At 34.9% G+C, this 17139-nt stretch overlaps 1 protein-coding gene across 1 annotated transcript in view; it reads left to right on the forward strand.

The window, feature by feature from the left end:
- Positions 1 to 17139, forward strand: part of SLC7A11 (solute carrier family 7 member 11) — a 68091-nt gene that overhangs the window by 6551 nt on the left and 44401 nt on the right. The window contains exons 3-5 of the mRNA XM_034661738.1: positions 1846 to 2102; positions 3756 to 3816; positions 10723 to 10767. Coding sequence (XP_034517629.1) covers positions 1846 to 2102; positions 3756 to 3816; positions 10723 to 10767 — 363 coding nt within the window. The remainder of the gene's footprint in view (positions 1 to 1845; positions 2103 to 3755; positions 3817 to 10722; positions 10768 to 17139) is intronic.

The raw sequence follows: 17139 nt of genomic DNA on the forward strand, positions 1-17139 counted from the left end.
GTGTGTGTGTGTGTGTGTGTGTGTGTGTGTGTGTACTGACAGAGGAAATTACATAAATATATTCTAGAAGCTTTTTTTAAAAGAGTTTATATATTCCTTTGTAATAAGAGACTCACGTTGCTTGGTTGGTCTTCCAGATAAGCAGAGTAATGAATGACTTGAGGGTTGACAAGATACCTAGGTACATTAATATTTCTCATCCATTGACAACACCTGTGGTGCCTAAATACTTAAAATTATGCTTCAGACTTGCCAGGAATAATCTGTAGAACACAGATTTCAAGAAAATAAGTATCGTACATCAGTACGTAGCAGGGGTCATTACACTGAATTCACACATTAACCATATATTCAAATATTTATTGGGTTTCTACTTATGATAGATACTACACTAAACACTGGGGACAACATAGTGACTAAGATGGACAGAGTCTGGAATTCATGGAGCTCAGGGTCACATGAGGGAAATAGTTATCAATCACATAGTGAAGATAAAGTTGCTACTGTGATAAGCACCATGAAAGGGAAGCCATGAGTTTCAGTGAGAGACTGTACTCACTCATGGAGCTCTCACCCAATCGGAAGGTTAAAGGAACTTCCTTGAGCAAAAAAAGATTGAACAAAGATATGGGGTATGAAAAACTGTCAATGAGTTGCAGGGGTTCCTGGCAAAGGGTATTCAGCTCCTTCTGGTGGGAAGAAGCAAACCAAGAGGAGGGGAATGGTTAGACCAGATGGAGCCGTAACTGAAGGATTTTGCATATCCTGAGCATGTTTTAAAAGCACTAAAATCACACGATCAGATTTTAATTTATACATTAAAAACTTACAAATGATGAAGACTAGGAAAAATCATCTTTTGGAGGTGAAAGAGGAGAAGGTATTTAGGAAAAGAATATCAAAAACTATATGTTGCTGTCTAGTACAAGCAGGCCAACGTTGGAGCATAACGGTGGTCAGTCTTCTGACAGTCTAGGGGTTGAGCATGGTGCTGAGTAACTGTGAGAAGAGAAGCTGAGAGCAAAGATTGCCATGAGACGTTGATAATTCCATGAACTTGCCTGTGTACCTAAAGAATATGCATTCTTATAGAAATATTTTTAAAGGCACATGCAATTTTCGCATAGAAATATTTGAAGAATTAAAGTAGAATGGTTTGTTACCTATTTTACTATAGACCTGAACTTACTTAGTTTTCTTATCTCATGCCTGTTTTCTTAATTGTATAAAATCACAACAGCATTTCTACTTTTCAACTGATACTTCATCTCTAAATGTTTCTATGAAATTCAGAATAATCACTTGGCACTTCAAGTTTTTGTGTGTGCTGGAAAAATAAAAGGAATACAGTGTCAAGGACAAAAGCACATATGTGCAATGAGCACTTAATAATAATTTTTGAAGTTGGGTTTTGTATTCATTTTCCTGACCATGTCCCAACTCATTAGATCTGTACCCTGAACTGATTCGTGTGGTGGCTGGAGTTTAGTTGTTGACTTATTGAGAAGACCGCTTCTCGTAAAGCCCAGCTCTGTCAGGATCTCAAATAATAAACTAGATTTTTAAGAAAAAAAAGAAAAAGTCAAATCTAGGAGAGCAGGGACGAAATTGATAGCACCCAGTCTTACTTCCCTGGATATGGGAAGTTTCAACTAGCCACCAAAGCTATAGGCCATGCTTTACTTGGAATGTCTGTGACAACCTAAGCGAATGTGAAGTTTGGAAAATTATAGTCTTTTATATTTAACATGTTCTTTATGTTAAATAACATTATCTCAAGGTAGAATAAGTTTAGTGAAGATGCTATTTGTTTTTTCCTTTGTTAACCTAATTTCTTTTTTCCAGCCCGGCAGCCACTGCTGTGATTTCTCTGGCATTTGGACGCTACATTCTGGAACCATTTTTTATTCAATGTGAAATTCCTGAACTTGCAATCAAGCTCATTACAGCTGTGGGCATAAGTGAGTATCATAGGTATAAATATGAAAAGGGAAATAAAAAACAAAAGTGTTATAGTTTTAGCTGCCCATTGATGGTCGTGATAAGAGTCGTCTTTTCATATTTGATTATTAGTAGCACTTCTCGGATTAGGTCTCCAAATTAGGAATTTGTTCATTTTTATCAATATGCACAAATACTAAACATTTTTAAAAGAAATAAAAAGAGGAAAATACACAGTATTACACAAGTGATATGAAGGCAAACCTTCGAAATTATGAGAAACAATAACAATTCTAGATGCTAATTGAATCAGTTTTAAGAATCAAAATGATCACATTTGATTAAGTTTGAACTATTTGGAAACAGAAAACTATACAGGAATAATTGAACTGCATACTCATGAAAAAAATTTCAGTTATGCATGGCTGAAGTATTTCAATAGAACAATGATGAGAACAATGCACATTTGCCAGTAAAGAGGTGAGTGGTTTGTTGGCAGGAAAGAGTCAGGAATTCTACATAAAAATGTAACATATATGTCGTATCTAGTGTAGAAACATATATTTTTGGACTCAGGTTCATTCTGGATTTGCTACTTTATTCACCAAACAGGCACACACTATTATTCTGTGAAATCTTTGAAGAAAGACAAAGAAAAATACTCAAAGTAGACATTTCTGAGTTCTGGAGAGGTAATGGCAAACTTAATTCAGCGTTTCCTTAACACACACTACAGATGTGAGACTCAGGGACAAATCGTTGAACCTTTCCACACCTCAGTATTCTCACCTGTAAATCCTAGGGAGTCTCGCAGGGTGTTTTGTGAGGATTACATGATATTAACTGAGACAACATATGTATAGTGTTTTGGGTAATGCCTACAATTTATTAAGAACAAAGTGCAAATGGTAGCTATTTATACTCTTGTGCGAGTTTGAAGTTCCATGAGACCAAGGGCCATTTCATTGCTGTATTTCCAACCCTTCACATGGCTCCTTGTGTGGTATTGGTGTTTAATAAATATTTGTTGACTGATTTTATGAAAAGAGGTCTAAGAATTTTTCTGTAGCAGAAAAATCTACTTGTTAAACCTGGAGGATTACACATCTTCAGTTTTCTCAGGCAGTAGGACAGTGGTGGTAAATGAAACAGAGTTTGTTCAATGTGATCTTCACATCTAACACCATGAGCTTTTGTGGGATGAACTGTCTTAGCATAGTAGTTACCGCTTAGGCTCTGAAGACAAACAGCCTGGAATTGAAACTTATTGTGACAATTTCTTAGTTATGTGATTTGGAGCTAAATATTAAACCTTCTTAAGCATTGCTTTTATTTATTGGTAAAATATCTGTGAGAAGATAATCTGTCTTGGATGGCTGTAGAAAGTTGAAACTATGTCAGGTTTTTAAGGCCTTTAGCAAAGTGCCTTGCCCATAGAAAGTTCTTGATAAATCTGGTGTCCCACTTGCACTAACAGCCATTATTGTAACCATTATATTCTTGTCTCTCGAATGACTGAGGCAGAATGCTACCACTATTATTATATTTGAAAAGAAGATAGAGGTAATGTTTTTTAAGAGATTTGTAAATTTATAATAGAAGTTTTAAAGGCTATCTCTAGTGTAGGCACATGTATTTCTCAACTTAATTTAAAGAATTAGCAAACTTTCAGTAGATTTTATGTAAACATGTACAAGTCTGCAAATATTGCCTGCTTTGGACTTTAAATGAGATGGATAATCATGACATACTACTCCATCTAAGAGTCTGGATAACTCTTTTTCTTTATCCCAATGCTATTAAACTTTTTGAAGGGAAAATTTGTGTTTTGGAGGAGACGATGGAAACCATTCAAACAAAAATTTTAGCACAATTGTAGGTAAGGCTAACTAAGCAAGTTGTGGTTTACCAAACTCCTGTAGTAGAGACTGGTGATAGAAGAGTTCACAAAGCCTGAATCTTAGGTGAATCTTAGATGAACCTAGACATTTTCTTCATTTGTGCCATTAGTTAGAACATTACCTTACAAATTTTGATGTTCCGTTTGCAAGCTTGAGATTCTGAGGAAGTGCCTTCCTATAATCAGAAGCGCTGAAAGAGAAAAGTAGTGGTAGGTAATGTAGGTAATGCAAATCAGTGACTTCACGGGGAAAGTGAGACTCTTCTTTGAGAAGAATTTAGCCTTCATGGAGCAAGGGTGGACATGAAGAGGGAGAAGGAGAAATTTACCTGGGGGCAAATCTCTCCTATTCTAGTTGAAAGTGAGTATCGGTGATTTTCTGCCTGCGAAGGGTGGGAGGTTAGTGAGATGTGGAAAACAGAGTTTAATTGCATGAATTGCTTCCCTGTATTCCTTGGGGGAAGGAAACAGTTTGTGATAGTTTGAAATCTCTAGTTCAAGTGTAGAAGAAACGCAAACCTGAGGGATCTTGTTAGAATCAAGTCACCGAAAAAAAACGAATTTCAAGTTTTGTAAAATGTTAACCAGCCATTTGAGAAATGATAGTGGGGTAGGAGTGGGGAGTTACTAAATGCTAATTTATGTGCCCTTTGTTGAAAGTACTCAATTTCATTTCTGTCAATTTAATAAAGATGAAAAGTTTCTGTATTTCCAAACTCCTGTCCATTTTGGTAGATATGTCAGGCACAGAGAAGTCTAGCTGGGAAATCTCACACATTCACATGAGGTGCTCTCCTCCAGCCCAGTCTGAACATCATACCCATGCAGTGCCAGCAAGATTCCCTGTCCATGGAGCTCTGGCAAGCATTGAACGATGTTCGATCTATAAAATGATATCCAGTCTTTTGTTCTGGTGTCCTGGAACTCTTCCTTATATAGTATACACTCGAATGGCAGAATATTATAATAAAAATACTTTCTTCAAAATGTGAAATCTCATCCCAGACCCATGCCTAATGATCTCCGAGTCTCGTTTCCTTCCTTACTTAGTGTGTGTATGGGTGAGTTAAAATCCCCACCCTGCTTCTCATACCTGGTGGGAATAATTAGAACCAAAGAAAATAACACTTGTAACTGCATTATAAGAAAAAAATTAGCCAGTTCCATTCTATATCACTGTACTTTCTTTTCCCAAACTATTTTCCTGGCATCATTGAATTATATGAAAAAAAATCAAGGGTCCGTTCTGGGCTAGCATGTCAAATACAGCATGTGGAGTGTGGTTTTGCTTAAATATTCTCAAGTCTGGCTCTACCCACCCCTTTTCTAGCATGCCTAAATTACCAAGACAATGTAGTCTTAGGTAGATATACATGGTATTGAAATATATAAGCACTGAAAGCCAATAACCATAGCCTTCAGGAGGATGACAAATAAAATGTAGGATCAAAGTATCCTGAAATCCTAGCCAAGATAAACATGAACCTTAGCAGAGAGGCAGAGCCATTAGGAGTTTGAAAGAACTAAGTATACTAGTGAGATCATGTGTGCCTTTTGAGGTACGTCCTCATTGTTACCTGTGAGTTAGGGGTAAAAGTATGGACTCTGAAGTCAGTTTACCTAGGCTCCAGTCCTATCTTTACACTTACCCATGTGAACGTAAGCCTGTTAAATACTATCCCAAGTTTCAGCTGCCCGTCTGGAAAATAAAGACAATGATGGTGACCCCATCACAGAGAGATGAGGATTAGATAACATTATCCATGTGGAGTCTTTGTACAATGCCTGCCATATAATAATAGTTTATAATTATTTAATGTTTACCAATTTTATTCTCAATATTGAGATCCTAGATATAGACTGTCTCTCCTTTTTAAAGATGTTTATGGGTAGAGGTGTTTATCTTCTCTGAAATCAATACATCCAGGAAATGACTGCTAACAAAGAGAAAGGTGACCCAAGCAGCTGTTAAAAAAAACCCTGGAATGATTGACTTTAACTCATCATGTGGCATCCCTATAGCATCCATATATTTTATCAACTTAGCATGAAGCGGTCAGAAGTAAGAAGCCAGAGAGAACCTAAACCTGAGAGAAAAACCAGTATATCCGGGCTCAGTAATCTTACTCAACAAATCCAGAGATGGACTTGAATTATAGAAGCGCATAAAGAAACACTTGCCAGTTCTTCACATTTCCCTAAAAATCCTCTTCAGAAACAGCTCTCTTCGAATATGTATTTCTTATCTCCAGGATTTATACATATAGCTTTTGGCTGTGTGTGTTTCAGTTTTTAGAAAACTGCACTAAAAATAAGTAAATAAAAATGATATGTCCCTGTATTTTCATTTTGGTAAGAAAAAAAAAAGCCAAAATTGATATAAGTAGTTTCTAATGTATGAAATTTGCAATTATTATTCAAAGGAAGTAAAGCTAGGTGGGACCACAGAACTTACTCAAGTTTCTTTTATTACAATGTGGGTAGATAGGTTATAAAAAACAAAGTAGATATTATTTGTTGCAGAAACTCAGAACTCTCTTGCATTTAGCAAATCCCAAAGCCCCTTTTCAATATTGTTGGATAAGCAACATATGTAGACTTAAATTTCTGTGTAAAGACACATGATGAAACAGTACTTCTAGTCACTTGAGGACCCTCATGGTGCCTCTGTACTGGCTGTCTTGTTAAGCTGTATCCTTCAGGTCATAGAGTACATCTCAGCTGGAATTTGGTATACCAAATAATGAGTGCAATGTGTGGATGTTCAGATAAAGTGGGGTTTTGAGAAACCTTTGAGAGGAATCAGTTGTAACCGGAATTTTTACTTCAGCTGCCTGAGAGGAATGCAAGGTGAGATTATCAATTCATAATATTTGCTTGATTTTGTCTTCCATTTTTCTAAGAAAACTTTACAAAATAGAAAACCCCAAATGCCCATTTTTTTCTATTTCTATAGGCATTTACTCTTTATGAAAATAACAAATTCTCTTTCCTCTTCTCAAATATATAGATAGAGGTTCCAAAAATAAGAATGCCTCTTTCTTTGTCTCTCCCCTCTTCCTTCCCTCCCTCGCATCCACCTTTTTTTCTTCCTCCCCCACTTCCTCCTTCCTTTCCTTTCCTTTCCTTTCCTTTCCTTTCCTTTCCTTTGTGTTTTATGTTTTGGAGTTTGTTCTTTTCTTTTCTTTCTTTTCTTTTCTTTTCTTTTCTTTTCTTTTCTTTTCTTTTCTTTTCTTTTCTTTCTTTACTTTCTTTTCTTTTCTTTTCTTTCTTTTCTTTTCTTTTCTTTCTTTTCTTTTCTTTTCTTTTCTTTTCTTTTTTTTTTCTTTTCTTTTCTTTTCTTTTCTTTTCTTTTCTTCTTTCTTGCATGTTCTTCCTATACTTCCCATTGCTTTGGCCTTATAACAAACACACGAAATCCCTCAGAGTACATATCCCAGATATAAGTATTGATTGTTGCTTGCCTTCCTGGTATAACTATAGTCTCTATTTTTAGAAACTTACTTTCTAGTCATTAAAAAAATATCCTTGACTGCTAACTTTTTGGATCACCTTTACTGCTACTGTTCTGTCAGCTATTCAAATGTTTCTACTTAAGACATAGTCCTCAAAATATTAGATGCCTTAATCTTGTTAAAAGATAAACTGGAGCATATTAAAATGTATAAGAGTTTATTTGAGCAAAAGTTGATTTGAATCAGGCAGCATTTAGCAGATAGAAAGAAGCTCTGAGGAACTGTACAAAATGAGACCTTTGTAGGCAGAAGGGGGAAGGAACAAAGAAGTTAGTATAGGCAAAAAAGCAGATTGGTTTTTGCAAGGTTACTTTCATGTGAGCAATGTCGGGGATCTGTCAGGCAGATTACCTAACTAGTACCAATCAAGTGATTCCTGATTGGTTTAAAATTTCTTTACTGGGAGAGTAGGAACTATATTGTCTTGGTTTGTGTTGTGGGGCTTAGCATAAGCAACTCCGTTTTGGACTTGTTGTCTAGTTTTTGACAATCATGAACATCAACTTCCTAGTTGTGAATTTAGATGGGTTTTTATAAAGATGAGACAAGATAGATTTTCTCTTTTTTATTTTAGATTATGAGATACTTTAAGTATATTAAAGTCTGCTGAGCTAATATTCTAACCATTTGGTTTTAGGTTATAGAAAATTCCTATCTATAGGGGCGCCTGGGTGGCTCAGTCGTTGTGTCTGCCTTTGGCTCAGGGCGTGATCCCAGGGTCCTGGGATCGAGCCCCGCATCGGGCTCCCTGCTCCACTGGGAGCCTGCTTCTTCCTCTCCCACTTCCCCTGCTTGTGTTCCTTCTCTCGATGGCTCTCTCTCTCTTTCTGTCAAATAAATAAATAAAATCTCTTTTTTTTTTTTTTAAAAGGAAATTCGTATCTATAGACCCAAGCTTCTGTGTACCTATATAATGGCTGTTTTACCTTCTGCAGAATAATAAGAGGACAGAAGAGTGTTTTGAAAATATAACTTTTTTATTTTGTGGAAGTGACCTGAGCCTATCAAATGAAGAGGTAGAAATATCTCTGTCTTTATATGTTTAGCTTTCCCGTTACGATCCCTTGGTTTTCCCATCTTTGCAATTCACTTATCTATGTATGTTTATTTGAGGATGGAGTCTGCCTCAATTGTACATCTTGGAACCTTGGAAAAGAACTATATGTTGGCTAACTGAACATAATAATGAAAAAAAAAGAATTATAAGGGCTTTAAAGAGTCTCCAGAAGTCCCTTTCAATTGGAAAAATAAGGGTGCAAGGTGGTGGACATTTTCTGGGTGAGATAAGTAGAGTCACAAGTGAAAGAAAGGAATCTGCATTTATCTAGGGCCATAACTTTAGGGTAATATTTGTAATCCTATGAAACTTTAAAGTGAAATATTGTATGCCTAGAATGTTTTTTGTCATGTAAGGGGCCCAGAAAAGTGTTCAGAACTTGGGAAAAGTGTCCAAAATGTTTTGTTCTTACTAAAGAACAATCCACTAATAATGTAATGACTAACAATGTGTCAAAAAACAACTTCATAGTCTTATGATTTGAGGTTATTTGGATAGGCAGATACCAGAAAACAGTGAATTGAATGGAAGAAGTACAAATTGAGAATCTATTATCTTTGATACCATTGTCAGTTCTTACTTGCCCTTTTGTGTTTATATATGGTCAATTCCCTAAAACTGAGAAATGATATTGCCATACTTCTCTTGCCCTACAAGCTTTGACTGACTTGCCAACACCACTAAAATCTGGATTCCTGGGAACCAAAGGCCATCTGGTACTTAAATTCTGTTCTTACTGCTCCTGCCACACTTTGCACTGCAAAATAGTAAACTGTTGCTCACACCCCCATGCGCATGTGGTATACTCAGTCTGGACTGTCCTTACACCACTTCACTAGGGCTAGATGGTAAGCCTTTTTGAAGACTCAACTTGGATGATGCCTTCTCTAGAAAACCTTCCTGACTTGCCAGTCTGGGTTAGACCTCATCCCTGGCTCCCATCGTGCCCTGTGTATGCTCCAGGACTGCCTCCTGTGCTGTGTCACACTGTTCAATTAGCCATTGTATAAACTATGAGCTCCTTAAGGAGAAATCTGTGATTTCCCACTTTGTTTTCCCCAGTCACTGAAACATGATAATCTCCTATATTGCTGGGAGTTCAAAAATGGGCAAAAATAGTTTGACCAGTAAACATACATCTACCCCATGACCCAGTGATCATATTCTGAGTATATGCTGAAGAGAAGTAATTGCATGATCCCCCCAAAAAACATGTACAGCATATGTATGGTATCTATTTATAACAGCTATAAGTTGGAAGTAATCCAAAACCATCAACAGTAGAATGTATGGTATAATAAAATGAACGTCAATAAAAATAATGAATTATCACTACATATAACAGCGTGGATGAGACTCACAAAAAAAAAAAGTCTAGAAAAAAAGCCAGACACGCACACACACAATAATTATTGTATAATAGTAATACAAGCAAATGTAAGTCTATTTTTTTAAAGATTTTATTTATTTATTCAACAGAGAAAGAGAGAGCACAAGTAGGCAGAGAGGCAGGCAGAGGGAGAGAGAGAAGCAGACTCACCGGGGTGCCTGGGTCCCTCAGTCAGCTAAGCATCTGCCTTCAGTTCAGGTCATGATCCCAGGGTCCTGGGATCGAGCCCTGCGTCAGGCTCCCTGCTCAGGGGGGAGTCTGCTTCTCCCTCTCCCTCTGCTGCTCCCCTGCTTGTGCTCTCTCTCTCTCTCTCTCAAATAAATAAATGAAATCTTAAAAAAAAAAAAAGAAAGAGAGAAGCAAACTCCCCACTGAGCAGAGAGGCCATCTCAGGGCTTGATCCCAGGACTCTGGGATCATGACTGGAGCCGAAGGCAGACACTTAACTGACTGAGCCACCCAGGAGTCCCAATATTAGTCTGTTGTAATGAGGCAAGTAAAACTGATTAAAGGTGATAAAAGTCAGAATAATGGTTGCCTTTACAAGAGAATGGTATTGACCAGAAAGAGCCATGAGGGAACCTTCTAGGGTTCTAGGAATGTTTTCTCTCTTGATCTTTTTGTTTGTTCTGTAGACGTTTAAGTATGTAAAAATTCATCAAGTTGTAGATTAAGATTTGTGCACTTTACTGTCCATATGTTATACCTCTATAAAAGTGTTAAAAAATAAAAAACTCCATACATATGGTTTAATAGAAGAATGATTTGTGAGAGCTTTGATAGTTGGAGATTTTTATCTTATAATAAGTATTTTTAAAAATTTTTTATAATTCGGAGTTTGTAAATGTTTAAAATTTGATACTTTGAGTTGTAACTATAAAATATATTGATAATTCATAATTCATTTATATCTTTTTAGGTTCTATCTCAACTTTGTTACTGAAGAAGTGGAAAATCCTGAAAAGTAAGGGGCCATATTTACTCTGAAATATTTATGAGGAATAAAATGTAAGGTTATACAGTTGAGAAAGCAGACCTAAAGAAGGTCCTGTGTGGGCTAATTAACTTTATCCTCATCCTCATCCTCATCATCATTTTCTTAGGCAAGTTATATTTTAGGTAATCCATTTCATAAAAGCCTACATACAACTTAACATGGACTTTCAGCTGCCCACAAATATTCCATTAGACATGAACTCTAAAAATGAATTATTTCTAATAATTCATGTGAGTTTCTTCATAACTATTCAATTAAAGAGAATAATGCAATTAATGAACAGTTAGTTATGAAAGCCAAAAAGTTACTGCAGAATACTGTAAGAACTTCTAAACTTTAGTAGCTTTTTGTTCCTAGGTAGTACTTTGAGTGATTAGGTAATTTGATGATCATTTATGTAATGCTCCTAAGTTGAATTATTTTTAACTCAGAACTTAGATAAGTGAATTTTGCGATTTGCATAAAAACATTTGACTTTATACAGGAAAGCGACATAATCTGTGGGCAGAAGAGGGACATTTTAAGAAGTGCCGTGTAAGATATGGACTGAATTATAGAGTAATTTAACTCATCTGGCATTCATTAAACATCTACCATGTTTCAACCATTGTGCTAGGAACTTCTTACATGATGAATAAGACTTGTATTTATGATTTTATGGTCTAGTCAGTTACTCAAGTGTGTAAACAAATGAAAGTAGCGTAGTATGATGCCATAATAGAGTATGTACTCCGTTGGATGGAGAGTAGAAGAGGAAATACTTAACTCTGTCTGAGGAGATGCGCTTATTATGTGGAATAGCAAATGATGAACAGGTGTTTTTAGGTTAAAAAAAAGTGAGGAAGAGTGAGAGAGAGAGAGAGAGAAAGGGAGAAAGACGTCCAAGAAACAAAACACGTGCAAAGGTGAGTCAGTTTGAAATTGCCTAAGTATCAGAGAATAAGTTCAGGTGTTCACAATTCACACTAAGGTAGACAAAGCAATATTGGGAGGGAGATAGGAAGCCGATTAGATCTGGCCACGTACTAAGGTTGTCAGAATTTTGAACACGCAAACCAGCAATTGAGGTTAAAATGATGTTTCATACTATCTGATTCAACTGTTATGCAAATCAATATATAATCTAAACATGTGAAAAGGTTATTTTATTGAGAAATATGAGAAATTTATGACAGTACTTTCATATTTATAACGGAATTGTGGTAGAGAACATGCATTTATCAGGAACTAGTTTCTTCTAGCATTACTTTGAAATGATTAGCCACTTCATGACTCTAAAGCTATTGATTATGGAGATAAATAGCTTACCCTGTTTTTACTGTTTTTGAGAATAGTGTGTAAGAGGTAACACAAAGAACAGACTGCTCTTACTAGATTTTATATATGTAAAATATGTATTGAGTTTCCATTGTATAAAAGAGATCACTATGGTTTATGTCTTTTAAGTCTAAAGACCCTTTAAAGAGTCCAGTTACTAAAATCTAGTAGCAGAGAATATTTCTTAGGGAAAAAAATGGCAAGCTGTAGGTTTATGGATGGGACCTATAATGTGACATTTGTTATATGACACATCAGTGATATTGACATAGTTCAGATTCTCTTGTAATGGTATTTAACAGTTTAAGTCTAGTTTTATTTGCTGTGTATATAATACTATTGTGTATATTAAGCATATTTGAAAATTATTTATGCCATGATTACCCTGATCTGAATTTCTGGAGCATTCTACTGGAAAAGTATGCCATTCAAGGATTTTCTCTATCTCTCTCTCTCTTTCTTTCTTCATTTAAGGGTCTTGGTTTCACACGTTGATAATGTCTATGATTCAATATGTACAGCCACTAAAGAACAGTGTTGTATTGATTCAGTGTTTTGTTGCTGTTGTTGCGAAGGAGTTTCCTCATCTCAAAAAAGTGAGAATAATTATAGCACTTACCTTATGGGGTTGTGGTAATGAGTTAATGTGTATAAAGTGCCTAGATAAGTGACTGTACATTTTAATTTCTATATAATTGGTTGTTGTTGCTATAATTATATTCTGAATTTAAGAACAACATAAAGTGTTACTCATATAAGAATATTTCCTCAGTTACAATATCCTAAGTGATTCTCTTTCTTCAGTATTTTTGAAAGAAATATGAAAAATTACTTCACACCATTTTGAAGCCTGTTCCATAAACTTGCAGCACTGAAATTCCATATGCATTTTATGATCTCTCCTCTTCTTGTGTACAGATTTCATTTAATTTTTTTACATTTAGAGAAAATAAACTTGTATTTTAAAGGAGAAACATAAGATACAAGAGTTTGATAATAATTTAAAAGTAACTATCAAAACTGATTTAGACTGATTATCATCACTGTTATGCCAGATGAAATAGTTTCATTTTCTGGAAATCACGATTCTGCAAATGTCATTAAATATTTCTAGAATACTTTTAAGTTGATATTTTAAGGTCTTAAGCTAAGGAATTTCTCAGGAGAGATTAAATAAGAATCTATGGAATTTTAGGTCAATATAATTAGTAACTGCTAAGACTTAAGTTGAAGAAAGAAACCTCTGATACCTTTTTGTTCTGCTATACTAGGTATTCAAATATTCAATTTTTTCCCAAAACATTCTGTGTAAAACTTAGCTAACATGTTTATTTTCTCAAATTCAGAATATGAGAAATCCACAAAATCCCCTTAATGGAAAGCAAAGATTAAATTGTACAACCAAAGAAATTCAAGGTTTTAAGCAACTTATTCAGTGTCTTAATTTTAAAAACAACATTTCCCTATAACGTTGAGAATCAGTCCAGGTCTTTTAAAACTAAATCTTATTTTTTAAACACAAGGAACACTTTGGGAAATATTTATGGTTGAACATAGAGAACAGATGGTAAAATTATGTGAACCTCGTCCATATGTGTGATTTGTATTATTTTATAGGTAGATACAGCTCCAAAATATCTTTAGTTACAAGGGAGAATAATTATAATTCCATCTCCTTTGTGACATGCCAAGATAAATGTGTTTCCCAATCAGTCACGGGTGCATGTGTCCAGGTGTGCTGCAACGTGTAACTTTCTGGCAGCTGGTGAAATGAATCATCCGCTGAACATACAAGCCTTTTACTATCCTCCTCCACCTAGGCAATAAAATTTTGCTAAAATTGTGACCTAATAGAAAAAGTGGTCATTAATTTAGATCACTGAAAATAACAATGTGATTTAAAATATACAGAATGTAGAATAAGGTTTCATGATCACAATTGACTACCCTTTACATATAATTTAATTTCAGTGGAAATATTTCAAATTACCTAATGTCACTCTATGGAGTAATTTCGGAACTGCTATTACGAGCATGACTTATAGACAGTTCCCTAAGTGTTAAAACAAGTGAGAGGTAAACTGGGAGATTAATGGAATCAGGATAACTAGCTTATGACTTTTTCTTTTATTATGTCTCACGTTCTATTTAAAGCTTGTAAAGTACTAATCCTAAAAATTAGGGCAAAAATCCTGCTATGTGATTACATTTATAATGCAGTGTTATGTTTTTTTTTTTTTTTAATGTTGTCTTCTCTAAGAGTAGTTTTGGATCTATGGAAGTAGCAATCCTTTAAGAGGCATTTAACATATTTATGTAAAATGACAGTAGTTATTATGGAAATTTTTGTAACATTTTGTAATTATCTATAACATGGTGGCTGACTCCCTAAGAGTAAAAATAGTATTTTGAGGAGCAAGAATGTCCAAAGTTTGGACCATGAAGGTGATAGAATCCCAAAGAATATCTGAAATTTAAAATGTCACCCCATCAAATGAAATGCCTAGTAGTAGTAAGGATGGCTAATGTGTACCTTTGTTTTTAAACACCAAAGTGTTTTTCTTTGCAAATATAATGAGTTTTGCCTTATGACATTACTTGTGTGGCGACTGTGCAATCTATCATTGTTCCCAAAGTTACACAGTGCAAAGAACATATCATTGAGATGTATAATGTTTGTAATCCTACTCTTCGACTGATCAATCATGTCTTGTGTTGATGAAAGCCAATAAATGAATTGTTTTACTTTGACCTTGGGGGTCTGAGATTAGTCGGTTTGTCTATTAGACTCGTTCCAGTGTTCTTCTCACTTCATTTATTCCCTCTGTCTTCAAGAGTTGGAAATAGTCGACTTGATGGAAGTCAGTAAACCTTGATATCATCAGTCATTTTTAAAGAACAGGCTATCAACATGGTCTGAATAATCAACTTTAATAGAAGGTTTAAATAATCAGAGTGTCATGTTTAATTAATACTTTGCCTGCTTCCAATTTATATTAATTGATGCCTGAAAGTCATCACACCTTGTACCAATGATAACTTAGAAGAAGAGAAACTTGGCTTGGGGAGATGCCCAAAGACCTTTATTTAGGGCAGTGTGATCGATCAGACTGGATCATAAATGGTCCATAATCACGTTATTTGCATTCAGTTCAGATATTGCCATCTTAAATTCTTAGTATATGTGTTTCTAACCTTATTGATTTGTATTAAGTCAGTGTAAAGGCATTTCTTAATAACAGTATACTGTTTTATAAGGCCTATTGCTTATAGGACATCTGAAACTGTTAACCTGATTAAAAACACAGCAAAACAAAGCAGTCTAAAAGGTTTGCCCAAATGTGCAATAGCTAAGTTGCATGACAGAACATTAAAGATTTGACGTCTTTTATTTTGCATTTGAGCATTTTAAGGATGCAGTTTTCTATGAGAGACAAATCTTCATCTTTTTATACTTTGTAGTTTTCTAACCTAACAGTTGCTGGAAGATAGCATATAATGTCTTGACTATAAATGTGTAAATTACAGGAGTATTATGTGTCGTGATTTTTTTTTATTACAAAGCAATGTTATCTGCATTCTTAGAATATTTCTAAAGTTTATTTTACAAATACTTAAGTAATATATGTTCTTAAGTAATGTAAACTAATTTTCACAGAAAATTAGCTCACTGCAAATAAATTCATATAGAAAAATCTGGATTATTAAGCAGAATTAATTTGTAAAAGTATTTGCTGAATGAATTTCTTAAAAATTACGTCTCCTAATTGAGTTAATTTATAAAAATTTTTTAAAGGTTTTATTTATTTGAGAGAGCACACACAGAGAAACGGAGAGGGAGAAGCAGGCTCCCCACTGAGCAGAGACCCGATGTGGGGCTCGATCCCAGGGTCCTGGGATCATGACCTGAGCCAAAGGCAGATGCCCAACCAGCTGAGCCACTGAGGCGTCCCTAAAATTGAATTTATACCCAAGTTACAAAGATTTTTTTGGCAAAATAAGTTATCTCTTTATTAATGACAATAAGGAATTGTTAGAATTATCTTAATATGTGACAGTGCTTCTCTTTAATCATTGAAAGAATTGGTGCCTAAATTAAAATCATCTATTTGTGCATTTCTTCTGGAAATATATGTAAAAAGTTTGGCATATCTATTTTAAAATATGTTTCAAAATACGTATATACTTATACTGGTTGAGCCACTGATGTCACAGAGAATAGATGGTTCTATGTTCAGAGAACAAGGTCACCAAGTTACTCTTCCTGCCTTTGCTTAGTCTAAGAATTTCTCGGTGATGGAACATGTGGTCGATGTACCCTGGGATCAAAATTCTTGCATTTCTCAGCTTCACATATGCATAAAAAATACTTGGCTCAAACACAGTTTGTTCATGTAAAGTTGAAGTGTCAAATAAGTGGTGCAGAAATTATAGGATTATATTATAATATTTTATCAGGCAGTAATTGAAGAAGACAGATATTAATCTTTCAAGTGCTTTGTGGAAGCCATTTAGTTTAGTTTTTTTTTTTTAAGGATTCTAAGGATTATGTGGCAAAAATTTGAAGGTCAATGCTTTTGACTGTTTTACATCCTTTCATATTACTTATTTCTAAATTTTAATTTTAACTTTATTGAAGTTTATATTTTGCGTTTAGAATCAGGAACTAATGTTTTAGGTGAAGTAATACCAGCTGATTTAAATTTACCGTATATTTCTTTTTCCTTTAGTTATTCATAAAATAAGAGACCAGAAGTGGTATAATGAGTAGAATAAAGAAACTTCAGAATTAGGAGGGCTCTTGGACACTATGTAATCTAGCTTTCCACCAGAGGCATGATTCGCTTCTATAATATCTTTAAACAGATGTAACTCATAGGAAGTAAAATGAGAAACTGACTATACCTTCCGTGAAATGGGCTACCAATATTTTTGGCTTTCACATGTTGATTAGCAACCTGTTAATTTCTGTGACCATTTGAAGCTTTGATAAATTCTTGGTTGGATGGCATAAAGAGGGTA

This window comes from Ailuropoda melanoleuca, chromosome 5 (assembly GCF_002007445.2).
Source record: "Ailuropoda melanoleuca isolate Jingjing chromosome 5, ASM200744v2, whole genome shotgun sequence".
In the NCBI taxonomy this organism is placed as follows: domain Eukaryota; kingdom Metazoa; phylum Chordata; class Mammalia; order Carnivora; family Ursidae; genus Ailuropoda; species Ailuropoda melanoleuca.